General features: G+C 29.2%; 1 protein-coding gene across 3 annotated transcripts in view; it reads right to left on the bottom strand.

Moving 5' to 3' along the window:
• LOC123302363 (synapse-associated protein of 47 kDa) overlaps positions 1-22,805 on the bottom strand; it is a 68,970-nt gene extending 46,165 nt beyond the window's left edge. For 2 of the 3 annotated variants that reach the window (XM_044885270.1, XM_044885272.1), the window contains exons 1-3: positions 22,522-22,805; positions 22,209-22,445; positions 8,282-8,311 (exon numbers count right to left, since the gene is read on the bottom strand). In XM_044885270.1, coding sequence (XP_044741205.1) covers positions 8,282-8,311; positions 22,209-22,445; positions 22,522-22,667 — 413 coding nt within the window. In that variant the 5' untranslated portion in view covers positions 22,668-22,805. The remainder of the gene's footprint in view (positions 1-8,281; positions 8,312-22,208; positions 22,446-22,521) is intronic. The other variant, XM_044885271.1, reaches the window with a different exon arrangement.
• Positions 22,806-23,338: the final 533 nt, after the last annotated feature.

Raw genomic sequence — 23,338 nt, forward strand, 5'->3', positions numbered from 1 at the left:
CGGTGATATCTTTACGATATATCGATACGTTTTGTAATCAAGCAATGAGTTATTTTTGGCTTTTACAATACCACGCAACTACAAAAATATTGTGTGCAAGTGAGGCTTATAAATTTGATAATATAGATATCGCTCTTCAATCATCAATACTCTATAACTAACTAACTATAGTCGTCTCTGTTCATCAAATGATGGATCTTCGAATTTTAATAATTAAATTAAAATTTTGTTTGTATACCATCGGCAACCTTATATTTATATGGTATTATTATAAATTACAAGATATAAATATTTTAGATAGTTTTTTATCACACTCTCTAGATTTTTTGATACAGAAATATCAAATTGAAAAGGGTAGCCTATTTGATTCATCATTTTTTTAGCCAATTTTAACGATTAAATAATAATAAAAAGCCCGATGACCTAGAAATTTTTTGTAATTTTTGGAAACTTTGTTAATCAAAAATGTATTTATTAAGTTTTATTAAAATCCCTGGTATTACCCAATCCTTGCATATCTCCTTAAAAAAGATTAGTAGTAGATTTAATTTATAAAACTATTTTTATAAATTAAATATCGTACATTTCTTTTAAATTAGAAAAAATCTGACGATGAGATGTGCTGGGTAATCATTTAAACTTAGATACAAATTTCTAAAGCTCTATCCCAATTAGGAGAATCTGTAGAGATGAGCAAGGACCTTAAAACGTCGAAAAATTCCATTTATTTCTGGGAATCTTTCCAAACTGAACAGATTTTCTTGAAATATAGCTAAGAACACTCTCGATCAAATCACCTCCTTTCTGCGGAAGCCTGAATGCCTTACTGTCAATTCATGAGAAAGTGGCGCTACACTAGCTTATTTTTTAAATGTGTACTACCCATAAGTATAAAAACAACTTTTAAAAAGTTGCACCTGTGACTTGTGGTATTATGGAAACGAACCCTTTTGAAGATGTCGGTATCTTGTCATCTACAGATTTCTAATTATAACGTCATATTAAACACTTAATAATAGTTTTAAAGGTTAAAAATTAGAAATGTGCAATTGCAAAAGAAAAACATCAACAATTAAAGCATTATATTTTTTAAATAATACTAAAAAAAAAAAGAGTCTAAATGGCCGAGCGGTCTAAGGCGCTAGTTTTAGAACGTAGGATTATTTAGACTTAGGTTGCGGGTTCGAAACCAGGCAGCGGCAGTGTGAACAATTTATAATTAATGGGAGTGCAGATTTGATCACATTGTCGTCGCTTGGATAAGAACGAAGTAACCGACTCCACCCACATCAAAAATGTAATTGTATATGTTTGTAATTGATTAAATAAAGATTAACAAATAATGATGTGGGTGGCCTCTGTGATTAGGCATGCGTCACAAAAACGGAGGTTAAACCCCCATTATTATTAAATAATACTAAAGTAAATTTTGAACTAACTACATAAGTATATAATAAATAATTCCAGACAGTTTCGGTAGTGTCTAATTAAAGGATAGTCATCACTGACTGACATCTTCAAAAAGGTTCATTTCCATAATACAAGTGCACTTGTTGAAAGTGAACTAGTGACTTTTTTAAAAGTTGGTTTTATACTGGTGGGTAGTACACATTTAAAAAATAGTGTAGCGCCACTTTCTCATAAATTGACAATAAGCCATTCTGGCTTCCGTACCTTTCAAATAAAAAAATAAAAATAAATAAAACGAAATTAAAATTAACAGACGCACGTTAAACTTATGATTATCTTTTTGTGTCGAAATATCTGTGGAGTGTGTGATGCTATTTTCAATAAAATCATAAAATTTTATTTGCAATTAACAATGTTTAATCCTTGTCATAATTTCTATGATTTAGAAAAAATAAAAATAAATATAGAAGAATAATCCTGAATAAACTATTGATAATCTCATATTTAGTTGTTATTATTATTAACTATTTTCCATCAAGGTCGTCCGGTACATTCCTGTCATAAATATGGGAATTAAATATTATTTTCAATTGATAGCAATAGATTACAAACAAATAATCATAAATAAATATTTTTTATCACGTAACTAAAAATGGGAATATAATTCTATAATACAAGGTCAGGATGAAAAAATAAATTGAATTCTGAAACATATAAGCTATCCACTTGATAGTAAAAAAAATTTCGAATGGCTGAAAATGCTTTTCTAAGGGGTAATTGTGTGTGCTGACCCCGATTTTTGAGTTTTGCTCCCTGAGGTGAGGCAAAAAGATATGGCCATTTTTAAGCCCGAAATTTGAATAGAACATGGAAATTTCGATTTTCGTGAGTCTAGGTTTGAACAAACAGGCCAGATCAAAAAAGTTTTCTGACAAAAGTTGTAGCTAGAGTACAAATGCACAATTTTCCGCAACAAGTATGGGGCCCAGATATGACTATTTTTTTCTTTGAATGATTTTTTTTCGAGTAGGAGGTTGAATCTAAAAATAAAATGTATGCCGGGAAAGACAGTGCTTTTGTTGTTTCACCTCATTTATGGTTTGTTTTATTTTTTTGGAATGTTTGGAATTTTTGGAAAACTTGAAACTGAGTTTTTCGGCCAAAAAATGCAGTTATTTAAAAAAATAGGTCTTGTAGATTGTGATCATTATAACCAATTAATGGTCAATACCAACACTTCTGAGCTAGCTTAGAAAAATTCGAACCTCGAAATAGTGGTAAGTTTTCGAGGTTAGAATTATTTAAGATTGGCCAAACTTTACATATTGTTGGAATAGACTACGGCCCAACTTTTACCTTCAGCCTATTTATTTTTTCTCATCTGATCAAGATGCGTTTGGGCCTAAGAAAAAAATTCAAAATATGGGCGATAGATTTGACGCACTTTTAGTTTAGCTCCAAATTTGCGACCTCCAGGCTGCCAGTAAAAAAAATTATACCGCACTTTGAAATTCAAAAAAAGTGCGCGAGTTCCACTAAATTGCTTTTTTTTTTGTTTCGTGATCAGCGCATAAAATTACCCCTTAGAAAAGTATTTTTAGTCAGTCGCAAAAAAATATCAACAAAATCTACCAGGAAACTGACCTAGTATGTAATTATTCAGGATGGTATACGAAATTTCCTGAATCTTGACGGTTTTTTAAGTCACGGGATATGATATATGTTTTATTGTAGATTATAATCTCTTGAACACAAGCTTTATGAAAAAATCAGAAAATAAGATACGACTATAATTTCCACATTTTCAGGAAACCCCAACGTCAGATTAAATAAAAATCTACTTTTCTTTATAAAATATGGTGAAAATCTGAAACAATTTATTGCTAATGCAACATACTTTAACGGCTACCAACCATAAACCATAAAATATGTCGATAAAGAAGTATACAATGAATTTTTCGATTACCAAACTAAAGCCCCTTAATAAACAATATATTCTGTATAATGTTACGTAATTCGTTTCGATTTTCTTCGAATAGAAAAACTTTTTGAATGGAATATTATGTAAAATTAACATAAAAATTATTTAACTAACATTAGTTAAGCATTTCAATTGCCAACTGGTTAAAATTGGATGATTTATGACGTCATAAACGAAATACCTATATTTTCAACAATCAAAATATGTCAAATTTTAAATTATTATTGATTAAAGATTTAAGGAAAGTTGAGCCATTAATGCCGTTAGATAATTATAAATTTGATCAATATAAGCAAATCATATGAGTCCGGATATGTTAAAACTGCTTATTTTGATTTGGGAACCTTGCATTTTTTCCGTTAAGAATAAATAAAGGCAACACTTTATGATTAAAAATAAGCAATAAAAGAAAGTATAAAATTTTAATATTCTTTGTCCTTTTTTGGACCCTACTAGAGCTCATTTTAAGGCTGCAGATGTAAACTTGAAGATACTTTATTCCAATTTAAACACGAAAGTGGAAATCGAATCCCCCTCCAATTTGATGTGCATTTCATAGTCGTACTATACGGGGCTTGGATCGCAAAATCACTTAACCCATAGGTAACCGACTCAAACTTTGTAACAAAGCGGCAATCAAACCTGTAAAAACAAGGGCCTCCTATAGCAACCCTATCAGACCTGTTGCAAAAATGAAGAGAGGGGGAAATACAAGGGTTGCCATACTTTATCGGTCAAGGTGACCTGGTAGCCAACTATTTCTTCATAAAAATAATTTGGTTACCTTAAGGGTCAAATTGAACGCTATAACTTCACGTGAAAATTACCTGATTACCTTATGGGTTAAGTTGGTATCTCAAATATGCATTGCAAATTGCACCCTCCTTCCTTTTTGTAACCGGTCGAGTTGAGTTGCCACATCCCATTTTTTTTTTTTGCGGATTTGATTGCCGCTTTATTGCAAAGTTTAAGCCGATTACCGAGGAGTCAAGTGATTTTGCAGTCCGCTTTAAGATTTTTTGCTCTCGACTATTCAATTTCATTTTACTCGCTTCCTGCCAAAAATACGTCATATTTTATGAGGTTCATTTTTCCCGACAATTTTACGTTCTTTGAATGAATTATCCACAATTTTTTTGGAATTTTGCATATTTTTGGAGATATTTTAAGTATACGAATTTTAGGACATTTTATCACCGCTTATAAAATCGTTCATAGCTTAACAACAAAAAATCGTACGGCTGTGAAACGGACATGAAATTGAAGGGGAAAAGTAGGAGTAACCATTACCAAAGTATGATACTTGCCAGGACAAGCGCCAGGACAAACTTTGAACACAAATGATCTTGAATTTTCCGATTGCCATGACAAAATTTCGAAACTTAAGTGTATATAAGAGTATCGCATCTTCAACTTCAATAATTCACCCTTAAAATAAGCCCTGATAGTGCGTAAAAGGATAAAATATAACAAATTTACATGCCTGAAAAAATTGTATATTTTGTACAATTAAACTAAGTATCTAAAAGGAAAAAATTCTGCATCTTTGAAATTTTCCACAATTGTTTAAAAGGATATAAACACTTCGTAAAAAAAATTATTTCTCAGGGGCGTACCTAGCCCCTTTCGGTTAAAAGTTCTAGCAGAAGTATTTGTACACATTTTTTCCGACTTTCTGGCTTCAAAGTTGACCGACATTGCCAATCTTAAAATGGAATTTTTTGCTCAGTCAATCAAATGAAAAAATATCCATCTTGTAAACCGTTAGAGATAACAAAACTTTAAATGTAAAAGTTATTAACTATAATTTATAAAAAAATTAACAACTTTTATTTGAATCATTCTTTCGAAAATATCACTGTTTACCCGTGGGGGCGCTTGGGAAAAAATATTGGTGTGTTCATTTCCTCCAAAACTATTTAAAAAAAAGTGTGTTGAGTTTTTTCGGGTTAACTTCAACTAGTGGTTTCGTGAAACATTCTAGAAAAACAAAAAAATAATCCAGAAAATACTTGCAAAAATTTCGAAATTTTGTATTTTGGAGACGCCCTTACGGGAAAAATGGATGTTTCGAAACAAATATTTCAAACAATAGTTGTTTATTTTTTATAAGAAATAAATTTTATATTTATTATAGTCGTACTTTTGTTCCAACAGTTTACGAGATGGTTCTTTTTTAATTTGATTGAATGTGCAAAAAATTTTCAAAAATATCGGAATTTTTTTTTGTTTTTCTAGAATGTTTCACAAAACCACTAGTTGAAGTTCACTTGAAAAAAATCAGCACACTTTTTTTTAAAGTTTTAAAGAAAATGGACACCAAAATTTTTTCCTAATGTGCGCTGCCACGATTAAATAGTGATGTTTACGAAAGAATGCTTCAAATAAAAGTTGTTAGTTTTTTTTTATAAGAAATAACTTTTATATTTAAACTCTTGTTCTCTATCTAACGGTTTACAAGATGGATACTATTTCATTTGATGGAATGAGAAAGAAAATTCCATTTTAAAATTGGCATATCTCGGTCAGCTTTGAAGCTAGAGTCGAATAATAAACGAAAATGTTCACAGATACTTCAGTTAACTTTAATTGAACTTTTTTTTAATTGATGCATAGTTTTTTTGTAATTTGTAAAAAACTGATTAAACCCCTCCCCAACTACTACCCCCCAAAAAGGGGTTAGGTAGGCCCCTGAGAGGTTGACTTTTTTAACAAAGTGTTTACAACCTCATAAACAATTGTGGAAAATTTCAAAGATGCATTAATTTTTTTTTTATTACCATGATATTCTATTTTATTTTAATAGACTATAAATTAAGAAGAAATATCCATTTTATTGAAATAATGGCTCAAGCCCCAGATTAGTAAATAATGACGCACAGTGGAAATATTCAAAAATCATACGATTTTCATTGATATCATAAATCACCCACTACATATAATATAAAAATTTGAATAAAATAAAAATTAAAACCAAAAAAATTGTACATCCCTGTTCTAAAAACAAATGCAACAAATCTACAAAAAAAAAAATTTTCGATTTTGATAGTTCGTGTAGGAATTTTAATAAATATAGTTAAATATAGCTGTAATTAACTAAAACTATTGAAATAAAAATAAATTTTTAGAAAATTATATTCTAATGTCAATTTTTTTTTAACTTTGTTGTAGATTGTTGCGTTTTTTCTTTTGAACAGGAATGTATAGGGTGTCCTTAAAAGGTCTGCACAACGTTATGCCAGATATTGTACAGCTCAAAATAAGTTGATTTAGCTAAACCTGTCTAAATTAAATTCCATCCCTTTTCCAGGCTTTCTAGGCTTTACAAATGACGAAAACGAAAAATCGTAATATTAAATATGATTAATTTTTTTAAATAATTCGTAAAGAAATTATAATTTCTTTTTTAAAAATTTGGTTACGAAAGTAATAATATTCCCTGACCTTTCTCTTTTTTTACAAAATTCCCTGACATTTCCTCATTTCTCATTAATGTGGTACACTATGCAAAACTATTATAATTCCCTGACTTTTCTTTCTTTTTACGAAATTATCTGACATTTCACTGACTTTTATAGTAAAATTTTAATTCCCTGACACTTCCAGGTTTTTTATCAATATGGCCACCGTACTAACATAATAAAACACCCCGACTTTTCTTTTTTTTTACGAAATGCCCTGATATTTCCAGGTTTTCTATTAATGTGGCCACACCATTAAGCTAATAAAATTCCCCGAATTTTCTCTTTTTTTACAAAATTCCCTAACATTTCCTTGACTTTTCCAGTAGATTTTGAATTCCCTAGCATTTCTAGCTTTTCCACAAATGTCATGAAGTTACTTCGTTTGGTAGCTAGATGGCGTTAAAGTCAAAATTTTGATATCGTTTTTTGTTTTGTAACTTAACTCCAAACGCGAAAAGCTATTTTGCTAAAATTTGGTAGGACATTGTTTTATAGGACAAAAAAGCCCTGATAAAAATTATATCAATCCACTGGCTTAGAACGTGGGGGTTTTAGATTTCAAGCTCACCGTATTTCTGCATCCATAGAGGTAAAGAATTGAAGGTGTTGAATTTAGATTCAGTAAATTGTGTACTGCAAAAAAAGGGCGTTTTTTTTTGTAAAATCTTGTTTGTAGTACGCAATTTGCTAATCAAAATGCAGCACTTTCAACAGGCGAATGTGAAGGATTGTAATACAGGGAGTTTCAAATATAAAAGCTCCTCGTTCTACGCTAATGATCTGATACAAAACTTAATTTTAATTTTGATGTGAGCTTTTTGTGCTATAAAACAATGTTAATCTTATATATTATTTCCCTAGCCTGGTTTTCCTCATTAGTTTAATAAACTCCATGATTTAACCCTCATTTCAAAGCTTATCGTGCTGACAAATGGCTCACGGTCTAAAAATGTACCGCTTAGGAAAAGACTTTTGTTCAGTATGTAATTTGTATATCATACATGTAATAAAATTGCCTATAAAAAGAGTAAATTACTGTTGATATTTATCACTTATATATTATTCCTCAAACCTGTTTAATTATGGTTCCTCATAGGTCGAGCTAATAAAATAGTATTTCGCATTTCGTGTCAATTTACAAAATGAAAAAACGTTTTGAAAATTCTAACTTTAAGATCGTCTATCTCCCAACCTGGTACAAAGGTAAAATCAACATATTTTGAACTGTAAGTACTATATATAGTAAATCGTAGTACACAACTTTCTCGGACACTCTGTATATTGAATTAATAAAAATTGTAAAAAATTTTATGCAAATTTTAGTGCAAAAAAATTCTAATAAAATATATATATATGGATTTTGAAAAAGTATGTAAATATAAAAAATATATAATATAGAAATTATTTTGCAAATTGAAAAACTTACTCTCTGCCCATTTCCCTATTGTACCGGTTGCTGTAAAACCGGTAAAAAAAGAAAATAGTGTTTCAACTTTACCAGGCATGGAGGTGTTTGTTTATTAATATCTGTGTCCTTTCATTTTTTTTTTTTTTTTTATTATTTAAAATTTATTCTTTTTTATTTATATTAATAAATTTTTTAAATCAAATTTAAACCATATTTTTTAGTGCATGAAAAACTTTTAATTATCATTTTCCCACGGGATATGCATTCATTTATATTTTTTAATAACGATGTTTCGTTAGCTCAAACCTCAAATGTCAATCTATTTATTAGAACAGGTTGTAACAACGCCTGAATGCGGAAAAATTTTGAACAAAATTTGTTCATTAGATTTTCTTAGTGGTTAGTGGTTAGGCTACCTAGGTCACTTTTTAGGGAGGTGCAATATACTTAAACTCCGATCAATCTAATAATCGGATTTTATCCCTAAATTAAGCCTTTTACCAGTTATTCCAGCTCTAAGTATAAAAGAACTAATTTTTTCTGTTAATTCTAAGCGATACAAACTTAAAGCTAGGTAAGTATATCTTAATGGTAATAAATTAACATTTCTTAACTATTTCCAAGTTTGCATCGCTTAACTTAATTAACAGGCAAAAAATTCGATTAATAAATTTACGCTGCAATAACTCGTAAACGGATCATTTTAAGAAAAAATTGTTCTGAAAATTTTGATATATATAATAGAAACTTCGTGTACCGATTTGTACTTGCATCCCTCCAAAAAGTGTAAGGATAGCTTAATCACTTTACAACTTGGCAACATAGGGTTCTTTGAAATTTCATTGATCCCTTTAAGAAAACCAAACGAAAAAATTACGTCCTAAAATTTTCCCCACTCGTGCGCCGTTACGACTTGCACTATATTCCACCTGTATGATATCTGTTGTCCTTTTCTAGGAAAATGATTAAAAATAGTATTGTATAAATTCACAGTAATTGCCACCATTAAGTTCCAGGAAATCAAAAAATAGTGAAATTAATCGAATCATAAGACCATCAATATTTTCTCAAACTTAAAAGGTAGTATGGATCGTCAACAGACCATCTTTTTTTTCAAAATTGTTAATAGCGTACAAAATTTAATACACACATTACCATAATTTATGATAATAATTAAACTGATTTTATTCATTAATAATTGACTAATTTAATAGTATTTTGACCATTCATTTGATTAGTTATTGTAGTTATAATTCCTATATTATCGACATATTATACTCTAGAAATCTTCTGTATCATAATGAAAATAATAGATTTGGCAACGTTACAACGGTTTAAAGTGCCAAGTTATGGGTCTTTAAAATTTTCGGAGTCGATTGTCTATTTTATAAAAACAATTTTTTGTGACATATTAATTAAACTTGTCAACCAATGTCAACGACATCTGTTAAGGATATTGAAGTTATCATACTCGGAATGAAACATACGGAAATTACAATGTGAATTATGATAATCGTTAATATTTTTTGATAATGATCGATAAATGTATTATATATATATATATATATATATTTCAGGTAAATTTAACAGTTCTGAGCAGCTTTTATCTTAAATTATTTGAAGAATATTTATTTAAGGTAGTATGGGTAAAATATAAAAATAAACTTAGAACAGTTAGTTTTTTTATATTTTACCCATACTACCTTAAATAAATATTCTTCAAATAATTTAAGATAAAAGCTGCTCAGAATTGTTAAATTTACCTGAATATGAAACAAATAATAAAAAAAAAAATGTCTTTATTTACTGAACTTTATTTACTTACTCCCGGTTCATTGATATCGGGAGTCGGGAGAAACTACAGGAGTTTTGGAGTCTCTCAATTACATCTGGAGATATAACAACCCTATTTTATGGTAAAATATTTTTTGAATCTAGCCCAGTATGTTGCTCTTAAATACGGAAGTCTGAATGGGTCACATTTATGAGAAAGTGGCGCTACACAAGCTTATTTTTTAAATGTGTACTACCCACAAGTATAAAACCAACTTTTAAAAAAGTCACTATTTCACACTTTCAACAAGTGCACTTGTGACTTGTGGCATTATGTAAACGAATCTTTTTGAAAATGTCAGTCGGTGATGACTATTCTTTAATTAGACACTACCGAAACTGTCTGGAATTATTAATAATTATGTCTGGATTTAATAATAATATGATAATGTTTATAATTTGTCTTATATAGTTAGTTCAAAATTTTCTTTAGTATTATTTAAAAAGTATAATGCTTTAATTGTTTTGTTTTTCTTTTGCAATTGCACATTTCTAATTTCTAACCATTAAAAGTATTATTAAGTGTTTATTATGACGTTTAAGTAGAAATCTACACATGACAAAATACCGACAACTTCAAAAAGGGTCGTTTCCATAGTGCCATAAGTCACAAGTGCATTTGTTGAAAGTGAACTAGTGACTTTTTTAAAAGTTGGTTTTATATTTGTGGGTAGTGTAGCGCCACTTTCTCATAAATTGACGATGACCCATTCAGGCTTCCGTACTTAAATAGTATAAAAGTATAATGCTTAGAAATATCAAAACTATCTTATTAATATTTTTTGAACCTAACCTATTATGTTGCTGTTACTTAAATACATTTTAACGATTTTGATTGAAATATCAAAATGAGGTTTAAATAATAAAACACAAAATATAATATATATTTTAAAACAATATTGTGAAAATAAGCCAATAATAATAACCTGTCAAAACACTCTGATATAATTTAGATAGTGTTTAATACGTGCATGTTATGTAAATTGCCTATAAAGAGTAAATTTAATAAATAACACAACGAGAGTAAATTGAATCAAATATGATAATGTTGAAATTTATTTTTTATACTATGTGTATTGTGTATTATGTAGTATATCATAGACATACCGAGTATTTCAAAAGTTATACACAAGTAAATAAATTTGAGTATAGCTAGTAAAAGAAATACAGGTTTTGAGCTCAAAAAATTTAGCAAATCGCTTAAAATTTGATATGTGATCGAAAACTCCAAAAACAATCAGCATTTAGTTAGTAGTGTATTTTCTTTAAATTCTGAAACGAACAATTTTAAAAAATATTTTCGGCACCCGTATAAGCTCTCACCAGCCATCCAAAATTTTCGACTGTTCCAAAAAAATTTGGAATATTCTAAATTTAATCAAAACAAAGTTATTGAGAAAGTTTCCGAAAAGAATAAGTGGGCTAGAGTTATATTTAACCATCTTTGTAACATAGATAGAATTTTAAACTGGAATTTCACTTGGTTTTACATCTCAGAAGTTACAACACACCTTGGGGCAAAGGATCCAATTCCGGACGCACAGAAATCGGGTATCTATCAAATTTCTAGCTCGAACTTTCCTAAAATTTATTTAGAGTAGACCAAACGCCAGATGCCAATTCGCGAAAAAGAACATATAAGCGATGTCAAGAATCATCGAATCGAGAAGTCTTACATTGCGGACCATGTTCTAAATACAGAACACAAAATTCTACCTGCCAAGTTAATTAAATCTGTTAGACATCACAATAGTTTAGATGCTTATGAAAGCATTTTAATCCACAAGGCAGGCAATAAGACTCTGAACTGGGATAAAGGTCCCATTCCTGATCTGAATTGATAAAATGGGCAACTGTTAAAGATCAAGCCATAAAACAATTCTCGTCAGTTATAGCGAACTTGGACATACCTATCTCACAAACGATACCAAATTTTAGATATAAATTGAGATCAATAAAAGAATTTTTCAAATCCACTAAATAATTTGTTGCGAAATGTTTACAAAAAGTTTGGTGGTCTTGAGAAATTTTTTTTTCTTCAAATTTGTGATAATTTTTGATTTTTATTTTTGTAAACTGTTACTGTAACTGTTGGTAATGTTTTACTAATTTATTTTTTATTTTGAGTAAAATGTTTGTAATGTGTTATATGAATAAATTTTTTTACTGACGATGATTGCGTTGCAATCGAAATATCGATATTTAGCGACATGTAAGTCTGTTGTTTGTTTTTTAATTGTATTTTTTAAATATAATATCTTAATATACAATTTTATTTCGAGTATCGTGGTATTTATTACAATAACTGTTTCAACTCGAAGTAAAGATTCAAATTGCAATGGCTCAGAAACGTAAAAGATGTTCCTTCTTAGTCAACCTAACCTCAACACAACAAGCCTCAGTTGAACGAATTACTTGATATAACGAATATTTACTTGTTGCTTTCCGATTTTTTATATCGAGATTGCAATGTAGATCGATCCGGAATATTTCAGATTATTTTAGAAATGTCTAGGCTAATCGAGAACGTTCTAGATCAATTTCGAATAATGTAGACGAATAAAAGTAACATATACTCAAAAAATACATGAACCTCCGTATATTTTACACCCATACAACCTTCCACATATAACCACCATAGTGATACAAGGGGACATTATGACTACACTGAAAAAAATTTATGAAATCGTGACAACTTCGCCCGAAATTTAAAAATTGAAAGAGACACACAAGTCTGTCGGAATAAAAGTAACTATGTAGCTTCTTTTAAACCAACTACGCAAGGGAATTGAAGTTAAAGTTTAGGTGCAGTTGAGTCCACTAATTTTTAATTGGATGAATGAATTTGTTTTTGATACCACAAAATTAATAGTACAGTGAATAAATAATTGACCTTGAACTTTTTACATTTCAATCAATTTGTTTTAAAATTTATTTAAAGTATTATAGAATTAAAGGATTTTTTGCAAATTTTTACGAGTGATTGTTTGAAATGTATTATAAAGGAAATATAAATGAAAATATATTTTGATTTAAAATAAATATACATGCAAGAATTCCTGCAGTATAATTGATTTATAATATTGACTTGTATAGAGAAACATATAAAATATATAGGGATAGGAATTGGTTAGAATGATTTAAACAACCCGCTTAATTATGTATAAAGGCAAGTATGGCCAGTATATATGAAATCGGAATTTTTAGAAAAAAGTTCAGAATTTAGAGAAAAACGTAACCTTATTATTGTAACTCTCTAATGTGACATGTTCCTATATGTTTAAAAATATATACCTATGAGTAAGCAGTGCTAGTTAGTTGATACATCTATAGTCCTCTCAAAATTTCACATTAATAATAGATCAGGATCAGAATAATAAAAAATAGTTTGTCTGAATTAATAATTATTATAATTAACTGTTAATGGCGTATGTCAATTCCCTACGAAATTGACAATATTGACCTGCCAACTGCGTCAGGGAATTAAGTAAACGTATATGCGAGCTTCGCCGTATCAAAATCCGCTGCGCAGTTGAGACAACAGAAAATCACTAGCTAATTCCCACCCGCTTCGCTGGGCGCACTAACCATTTGGATGTGAATCTACACTTCTTTTATTAACGAAATTTTTAATTTCGATTTGATATTTATTGTAAATTTTTCAAATTTTAAATATGAAAATATAGTGTCAGTCAGTGAATACACAGATTTCCCATGTCACAGATCACCCATGAGGTACTGTGTACTGGGATGCGTTCCCGTTATTTATTGTGGCGAGATTCCCAGTTGGCCTTATCGCTTAAGCTAGTGGATATCGGAGAGTATTAATCGATCACTTTTAAATCCGCCTCTTTTCGATTCGGCCGAAAATTTGTCATCACTTTCTACCTCAAACAGTACTCAGAAAAACTGTTTAAATTTATTTATCCAACCTAAAAAATTATTTTATTTATAAAAGTAATCGATCTTTTTTTTTTTAAATAAACAGAAATTTTTACAAAATTGATCAATTACTACTTTGTTTTTCATTGTTTATTTTTAACGAATTTTTGTAAAAAAAGTAAATACAAATTAAATTAAATTTGAAAATCCGTTGGGATAGGAATTCCGTAAAATCCGTTCTTAGTGGGCGTCTATGTCACGAAAGAGGCAAGTATGCGAAATTTGAAGATAATCGGACCGATATTTTCGGAGAATTCGTGATGAGTCAGTCAGTGGTAAATAGCTTATAAAATCCGTTGGGATAGGAATTCCGTAAAATCCGTTCTTAGTGGGCGTCTATGTCACGAAAGAGGTAAGTATGCGAAATTTGAAGTTAATCGGATCGATAGTTTCGGAGATTTCGTGATGAGCCAATCAGTGGTAAATCGCTTATATATTTATAAATTTGACTCAAAATATCTTTTTTTGTCAGTGTACAGCTACCCGCAATTAGTCAGTTTTGGCTAAAAAGTATAGTAAAATTTTATATCCTTTCAAATATCTAAAACTAAATTTTCAGTGAAGTGGTAAAATTTTTACAGAGTTGATTAATTTATTGTTTGTGCTAATACTAGAATACCATATTCTTTATTTCGATATTCCATTACAATCCGAATTTTCCATTATATCCAACTAGTAAACATATATTACAAAGCAAAAAATGCATAGACCATTTTTCATTTATTTCTAATAATTAATAAAAGTTTTCTATTACCTCGAAAATGTAATTCTATCAATATCGAGATTATTCAATTTTAAAGTGAACTAGAAGCTGAGAATTGTAACCAATATTCCAATCATCTACATAATACATGTGAACTACATTAAAAAGAGATTTATTGGAAATGAGTGAGATAGAAAATGTATTGGGTGTCACAGAAAAGTGATATATCATTTGGTTTCAGATAATATTGGTCAACACAATTTATGTTAAATTTGATCGGACATTATGGCAATGTACAGATAAAGACCAAAATTTTTTATATGTTATTAATAGCTAACTCGTACGTACAAAATAATTTTTTGAAAAAAATCATTCAAAATTGAACACATATGAACACATATATTTTAGATAATCTTGCTCCACCTTCCATGGATTCAAAAGTAAGAAACTTCTACTTTTACAAATTAAGGTAATACGAGTGCCCAGGCAAATTTAGACTTGTAGTTGAAATTATTTGTACGACAATGTTCTTCGCAGGCAATTATCATTCTTAGGTCACATGATCAGAAAGAATGGATTCGAGATGATAGGTATGTTTGACGGGAAAGTTTGAAGGAAAAAAAAAAGCAAAGGGAAGAAAACGTTTAAGCTATCTGGATAGTTTAGAATTAAATAACTTAAATTCTAGTGAAATTGTGCACATGTTTAGAGACAGAGTAAATTGGAGGAACATGCTGATCAACGTCTGTGGAAAACATGATACCCTCATCATCATCACCTCATTTTCAACTTTCATGATGAATTTTGTTATAACTTCATGAATGCAGACGAAAACTAAGAATAAAATTTTTCGATATCTGCCTTGGTTTACGAAATATCAAAAGCTAATAAATAAAATTAAATTAAATTTTTAATTTTCGATATTTTGAAAATTACATCCAAATATCGAAAAATTTTATTCTTACTTTTCGTTTTATATTGTCAAGTTATAACATAATTCAGCAACAATATTTTTTTAAATTTGTGTCTCCACTACCGTGCTCATACATTCTTAATTAGTCGGGCACTACGGTTTTTTTTTGTTTTCTAAAATTTATTAAGGTTTTAACTTTAAATAGTTTTTCTTTTTTAATTTCCACCGAGTAGTTTTGGAAAAATCAATGAAAACATATCATCCATCTACCGTTTTCCCATAAGACCAATATTAAATATGCCTACTTTTCAAGTCATTTATTTATTTAAATAATCGGGCAGCTACCCCACTTAAATTTTCAGAATTGATAGACTTCCAACTTCTAATAAAAAAAAAATCAAGCCTTTTTTGAAAATTGCTCTAGCACTCGTACATTACGTTAAAATTTAAAAAAAAAATAGTCTGACGAAAAGTTTTGTAAATATGTTAGTTAAAAAGATAATTCACGAAAATTTTCCTCTGCCAATACGCACAGAGTCAAAAGATGATTTGATTTTTAGTAATTAAATAATTACATAAATTCGATTTACTAGTGATGTTTGCTATCTAAATTTAAATAATTGATTTAAATTTTTAATTTCTGTTAAAAATGAATTTAGACTGTACTCTAAAATTGCAGTGTACTGCCTTACTGCCTGATCAACCTTAAGAAACATGAATATAAACTTTTTGGAAGGTTTTGGACCTATATTTTGCAACTCCTATAAATAAATCGATGAAATCCCAAAATATATTTTGCCTACGATTAAACTGAAACTCTTTACATAAAGTAAAATGGATCTAAAAAAATACATAAATTGTATTCTTGACGATATGGTTTGTGATTTACGAAATATCATCTTTTCAGTCGGATCCAAAAAAAGCGATATTGTCGAAAATCGTATTCGCAAAAAGTGTATCTCGGATTTTCCAGCTCAAATTTACCTTATGTAGTGAACTTTGTCTAAATTGGGAACAATTTCTTTGAAATTTTGTAATTTTCTGAAGGATTTTGAAGAATCCTCAAAAAAATCGAAAAAATTATAAAAATTATGTGAATTTGACAGTTTAGTAAATAATTTACAAGATGATGCCTGAAAAAGGTTTAAACTTTTTTCAGCCTAAAAAAGGTTTGAAAAATGTAAATTTTTTGTATACACTTTTTTAAGTTTAAGATACTTCAGCCAGTCAAGCCCATAAAACATGCTCTTATATTCTTACACTATTTATGTCAACAGTGTACAATACTAAGACATTTATCTTATATTTCAAAATATTGAGTCCCTAAGAAAAATCATTTAAGAAGTATCTACCTCAACTCGATAATAGTACATTTTCAGAATAATTTTTTTAGATACATTTATTCTGTTACACTCTGTAAAACTACATTTTATTTACATGAATAAATAACGTATATTTTTTAGATGACATTTTTAATGGACAATTTTTTAAGTGCACTTGAATGTGACAAAGTTTTAATATTTTAAAATTGCTCTTTGAGCATAGCTTCATATAAAAAAAGCACATACGGGGATCTGCCTTGGAAAAAATTTCTGATTCGATTTTTTTTGTACATTCCCGTTCGGAAGACGTCCCTTGATATGGATCACGAATTTGCCAGTTGAAAATCAGAGCCAATCATTTTAAAAACAACTTTCTATTTATCAGCTACCTACCATATGTCAATTGTTTAAACAAAGAAAAACAATTTTAGGTTTTTTGGATCATTTTACATTGAAAAGGCCTCTTTACATCCTCAAAGTGCTGTAGAATTTTTTTTTATTGATAGCTATGAAGTCGCAAATTTGGATTAAAACTAAGGGGGGCCTAAATATACCGCCCATATTTTGAATTTTTTTCCTATGCCCAATATTGAGGCCTAGATGAGATATAATAAATCTGCAGATGGAAAAAGTTGGATCGTAGTCTTGTAAAATTTGGTCAATCTAAAATAATTCTAACTTCGAAAATGTTAAGCTCAAAAGTTGGGGTATTGACCAAACTTACAATTGGATGGTGTTTAAAGATTATACAGACCTAAATCTAAAAGACCTCTTGAGAATTTTTTTAATAACTGCATTTTTTTGGCGTTAAAATTCAATTTTATGATTTTCCGAAAATGATTAATTTTGGCGTCGGAAAGGGCGCTATTCAAAAAAAAACCAAAAACAAGGTGAAACAGCATAAAAACCACTATCTTTCCCGGCATACATTTTATTTTGAGAGTCAACATCCCTCTCTAAATAAATTATTTAAAAAAAAAAAATTAAAAAAATCGTGATCAACGCACAAAATCACACCTTAGAAAAGTATTTTCAGTCATTCGTAATTTTTTTCGAAACGGGATCGAATTTGATTACCAAGTGACTGGCTTAACTTTTTAGTAGGAATTATGAAATTATTATCAATAGTAATAATAATAGAATGTCCACCAATTCCCGAGACAAATTCCCTTAGTGATCATGATAACATAAAACATACGATGATGAATAACAACTTAGACGATGGAGATGTGCAATAATCGATCGTTAAGGTGTTTTTCTCCCTACAGTATTGTAAACAAAGTTTTGGTTCATATACTCCAGGAAACGAGGCTTAAACCTCTAAATTGTTTTCTATAGCTCTGATTGATTTGTGAGATTAAGCTAGTGATGCTTATTGCCTATCGGTAACCACCCCTTGTGGGGAGGGGGGGTAACCACCCCTTCTAAAGATAGGAAAAATACATGTTAAAATCTAAGCAAAAAGGATCATTTAAATATATTTCGAAAAGTCAATTATTGAGTATTTAACGTTGAATAACTGAAAGTATATCGTACACTTTTAAAAATGCTATAAAAACCTTAAAAAGAGAAAAATTTTCTAGTACTTTGCACGAAAATTAAGAGAGTTAAAATGAAAATTTGAGGCCTCTTGAGAAATTTCATTTTAAAATTGTTAAAATGAAAATTTGAGGCCTCTTGAGAAATTTCATTCTAAATTTGAGGCAAAATTGTGAATTATTTCATTTTAAAATTGTTATTTTTAACACAATATCTTATGGAAGAATTCACAATAATGTTAACTGTACAAAAATTAATCGGTGAATGAGCTTAAAAAAATTTTTCATGAAGAGAATTTATCACAGATACTTTTTATACAAAAAAAAATAGCCTTACGGCGCTTTCCGAGAAGAAAACATAAAAAAACTTTGTTTTTTGACGTTTAAACGTCAAAAATTAGTCAAATTTACGTATTAATTTTATCTTTTACGATATTATTAAAGCATTAAAAAACATTTACGTGATACAAATATTATTTTTATTCATAACTTATATTTAAATTCAATGAATATAAATTAGTTATTAACTTAACTAGTCATGTGACCTACTTTAACTTCATTTTGAGTAACTTTTGACCTTATTATATCGGTTATCTTTATTTTGGACCTTATTAAATCTCATATATCGGTTATAGCGGTCAACTGTCATTGGGATTAACCAACAAGAACGGCCAATATGAGTACATATGCACAAACTTTGACTTTAATATAAAAATATACATATCGCTTATAAGGACTATCGGATATAATGACCATAATTATAGATCCCTTCAATGTGATTATAATCGATTTTGACTATTTTAGTAAAACTAACCAAATTTTAACACGTGGCAAAAATGTAATTTTCACGTGAAAAATAAAAGCAAGTATAAAAAAAAATCAACATTTAAAAAAAAATTAGAAACACAGAAATGAAATTTTGAGTAACAACTAAGCTTTTCAAAAAAGAACCTGAATTTTTAGAATTTCCGAGGAGTTTTTGTAATTGTCTACAAATAACACTTGACACAAACATGCACATTTACATTAAATAACAATGCTCAATTTCGATTTTGAAGAAAGAAGAAAAACTAAATTTTCGATCGCTACACATACACCTGATATCAAAAAAAAAATCATCCCTCTTGAAAAATTCAAATTTTCGCGAAAGGACCCAGGAAACAATACATTCATTTTTGGTTTCGGTTAAAATTTTTTGAAAACCATAGATTTAGGTAGTTTTGATCAAGCTGATCAAAAGTTCTTAAGGACTCAATCCTCAAAAACCTTTCCCTTTCTTGCTACGGCCCTACAAAGGTTATGCCTACATGATATATTAATTTTTGGTTTTGGTAAAATTTTTTTAAAAACTATAGATTAAGGTAGTTTTGATCATGCTGTTCAAAAGTTCTTATGGACTCAACCCTCAAAAAGCCTTCCCTACTGAGCTACAGCCTTTCAAAGGTTAGGCCTACATGAGATATTGATTTTTGATTTTGGTTAAAATTTTTTGAAAACTATGGTTCAAAGTAGCTTTGATCATGTTGTTCAAAAGTTCTTATGGATTCCACCTTCAAAAACCATTCCCTTCCGAGCCCTTCATGTAGCCCTTTGAGGGACCGTAGCTCGGAAGAAAAGGGTTATTGAGGGTAGAATCCATAAGAATTTTTGATCAGTATGATAAAAAAATACCTAAGTCATAGTTTTCAAAAAATTTTTACCGAAAAAAAAATCCAATATCTCATGTAGGCATAACCTTTCTAGAGCCGTAGCTCGGAGGGGAAAAGTTTTGCAAGAAATCTAATGATAAAAAATTTTCAGTCTCGTAACCAAAAATTACAAAGTAAAAGCTTTCGAATGTGGGCATAGATGATCCCGATGAGATGAACAATTTATTCGAAAATACAGCTGTTTAAAATTTCGTAATTATTTGAATTAAATTCCACTTGTTCGACCAAAAACAACATTTTCTTTTGAATTTAACGAAAACTTCATTTGGAAATCGTATTTTCCTACATTCCTCATTTTTTTACGTGTAGATCTATATATTTACGTTTATAGACCTAAAAAAATGAAAAAATGGGACTATCCAAAGTATAATTCGTTTAAAACTTTACGAGAAAACGCGATTTTGTGGAGAAAAACTCGTGTTTTCGTTATTTATTTTCTCGGCTTGTATGACTCGTAAGAAATTTGTTCAGGGCTCAAATTTTAGATTTTAATAATAAAATAACGTTGCCGTACAATTTACGAAAATGCAAAAATAGGTGCTTCGAAAGAATCGTGCGCGATCGGAAATGAGCTCCCAATGACAATTTAAAAAAAAAAAAACATTTTCTTCGTTAAGAATTGTGCTAAAACCTCTACATAATTAGTAATCTCGTAGATACATAATGAAACCTCAAAACGCAAAGAAAAACGGGAAATTTTATAACTATAGTTTTTTATTTTAAACTGACTGAGGTGTTTTTTGCCATATGTACTGCACTAGCTACCGGTCAAGCGAAAACAATAATATTGGCATGCCTTTTCCTCGAAAATCACATTTTTTAAGGGATAAGTTTATTTTCTGGAAATGTCAACTTTTCTATGCATTTCAAAAACGATTTAGGATAAAATCAGTTTATTTTTATTTTACGACTTTTAACATATGGACAGATTCGGAATAAAATCGAAAGGAAAAGTTGTGTTCAAGAATTAGAACCATATGATTAGACCTAAAATCGGTTTGACATTAGTTAATTCTAAATTCCTATTTTCGAACTGATATAAGTGGAGTTTCCTGTGAGGCAAAGCTGATGATAAAATACAGAGAATAATCTTTCAAGTCTTCCATAACTCGAAAAAATTTTTATACCTGGTATTTTGTTCCACAAGATTAACAAAATTTGTATCCGAAAACTAAGCAAGATATCAAAAACCGAAAGACACTGAAATCATTTTCCCAATCTTTTCTTTCTTATAGAAATAATAAATATGCCAAGGTAATAAAATTCGAATTACATTTTCACAGATATTCAAAAGTCAAAAATACATTATTCTTTAAAATTTTTCGGGGAAAGCTCACTAAAAACATTGCGATTTTTACAGAACGTATTTTTATACCACGAAAAGTTTGAAACCTTGCAAAATACTACTAATTACATTCATTTTTTATCTAACATTCAAAAAGTTGTTCATGAAAATTCGAAAACAATTCCTAATTACGTTATAAAATCTCATAACCCTTATCAATCAAAAACTATTACATAATTACAAAACCCTCCCCATATTCAACCTAAATATTATTTATTCGACTATTTTCTGCTATTTTTCCCTCATATGAAAAATAAATTCAAACAAAATGTATTACATAATTAGTATAACCTCTTGAAAATCCATTAACCTAGATAATAAAAAATTTCCACACCTAAGAAGAATGATTTCCTCCTTGTTAGGGAAAAAACGGTAAAAATTATAACCCCAATTCTTTCCAAATTCAAAAAGAATTGATTACAGTTTAATTAGTACATAAAAATTTTACTAGATGGAATTACGGGTGACAATATTGCATACACGACTAATCGATTAATAAAATGCACTGTTGAGAAATATGGTTTAAATTTGGGTAGAAAATTTTATTAAGCCCAGAGAAAAATTTGAGAAAAACACAAAAAAGTAGTAATTAATTTCTAAGAAGGAAAAAATTAAGATAAAATCAAATTGAAAAGCTCACCTAGAATTATCGTCATCGTCAGTTTTTTGTTTACTAGGCGAACCGGGTATGGGTGATTCGTTGGTAGGATCTTGGGCTGGATTATCAATTCCACCAGAAATTCCAGTAGTATCTTCAGCCCCATCACCCCCTTGTCGTCCACGTAAACCAGGAATAACACTTACGCCGGATCCTAACCATCCCGTCATTTGACTTTTCACATTCGCCAACATTTCTAATTTACTACCTTTAGTAGGACTAAACACAAAAAAAATAACATTCCAAATAAAAATATGGAACAATTGAAAAAAATAAATAAATAAAATTCGCTTACCTAGAATCATCGGGATTTGTTGGTGAAGCCGTAACATTTATTTCTTTTGCTGGATCTGTTTCAGTAGGGGTTGGTACTTGTTCCTCTTGATCCCCTTTAGCAGATCCCCACAAAGAGGTAACTTGATTTGTAAGTCCCGAAAACATTTTTTATATTTGGCAAATGGATGTCAAATTAAAAATTAATATATATTTATTTCAATAAAATGTTCAGAGAAATACTAAAGAGATTCTTCACCGAAAAAATTTTACAACAGAAAAACACTTTTCACACTTTTATAAACATTTTCTATTTGTCAAAATATTTCTATTCTTTTAAAGCGTCAAATTTCATTTAATTTGTCACAAGTCTTTACCTTCATATAACTAAACTAGTGATAATATTTTCGAGGTGGGGATACGACGTATAATACTACTCAACTTCTACTCGAATACCTTCTAAAAAAAGATCAACATATATTCTTTCCTTCAAGTTAAAAAAAGAACACAATATAAAAATCAATTAAAATATTGATAATACTACATTCTAATGAAACCTGGTTTACATGGCAATGGTAATACGTTGTTCAATTGTTTAATAAATATTCCTTTCCGTATTTTCTATACCCTTCGATAAAGCTATCTTTTATTAAACAAAGAGAGCAATATTATTCATCCCCAATGCGCAAATAACATGTATTGAATATTTTAATATAATATTTTGAATTAATAACTCGGGAAAAAAAATGTTTTTATGAATCTTTTGTAAATCGTTTTAATAAAGTTAAAACGATTTTGATTAATTTAAATAAAAATTTTATTTAATATAATTTTTATTT

Source organism: Chrysoperla carnea, chromosome X, assembly GCF_905475395.1.
Source record: "Chrysoperla carnea chromosome X, inChrCarn1.1, whole genome shotgun sequence".
Lineage (NCBI taxonomy): Eukaryota > Metazoa > Arthropoda > Insecta > Neuroptera > Chrysopidae > Chrysoperla > Chrysoperla carnea.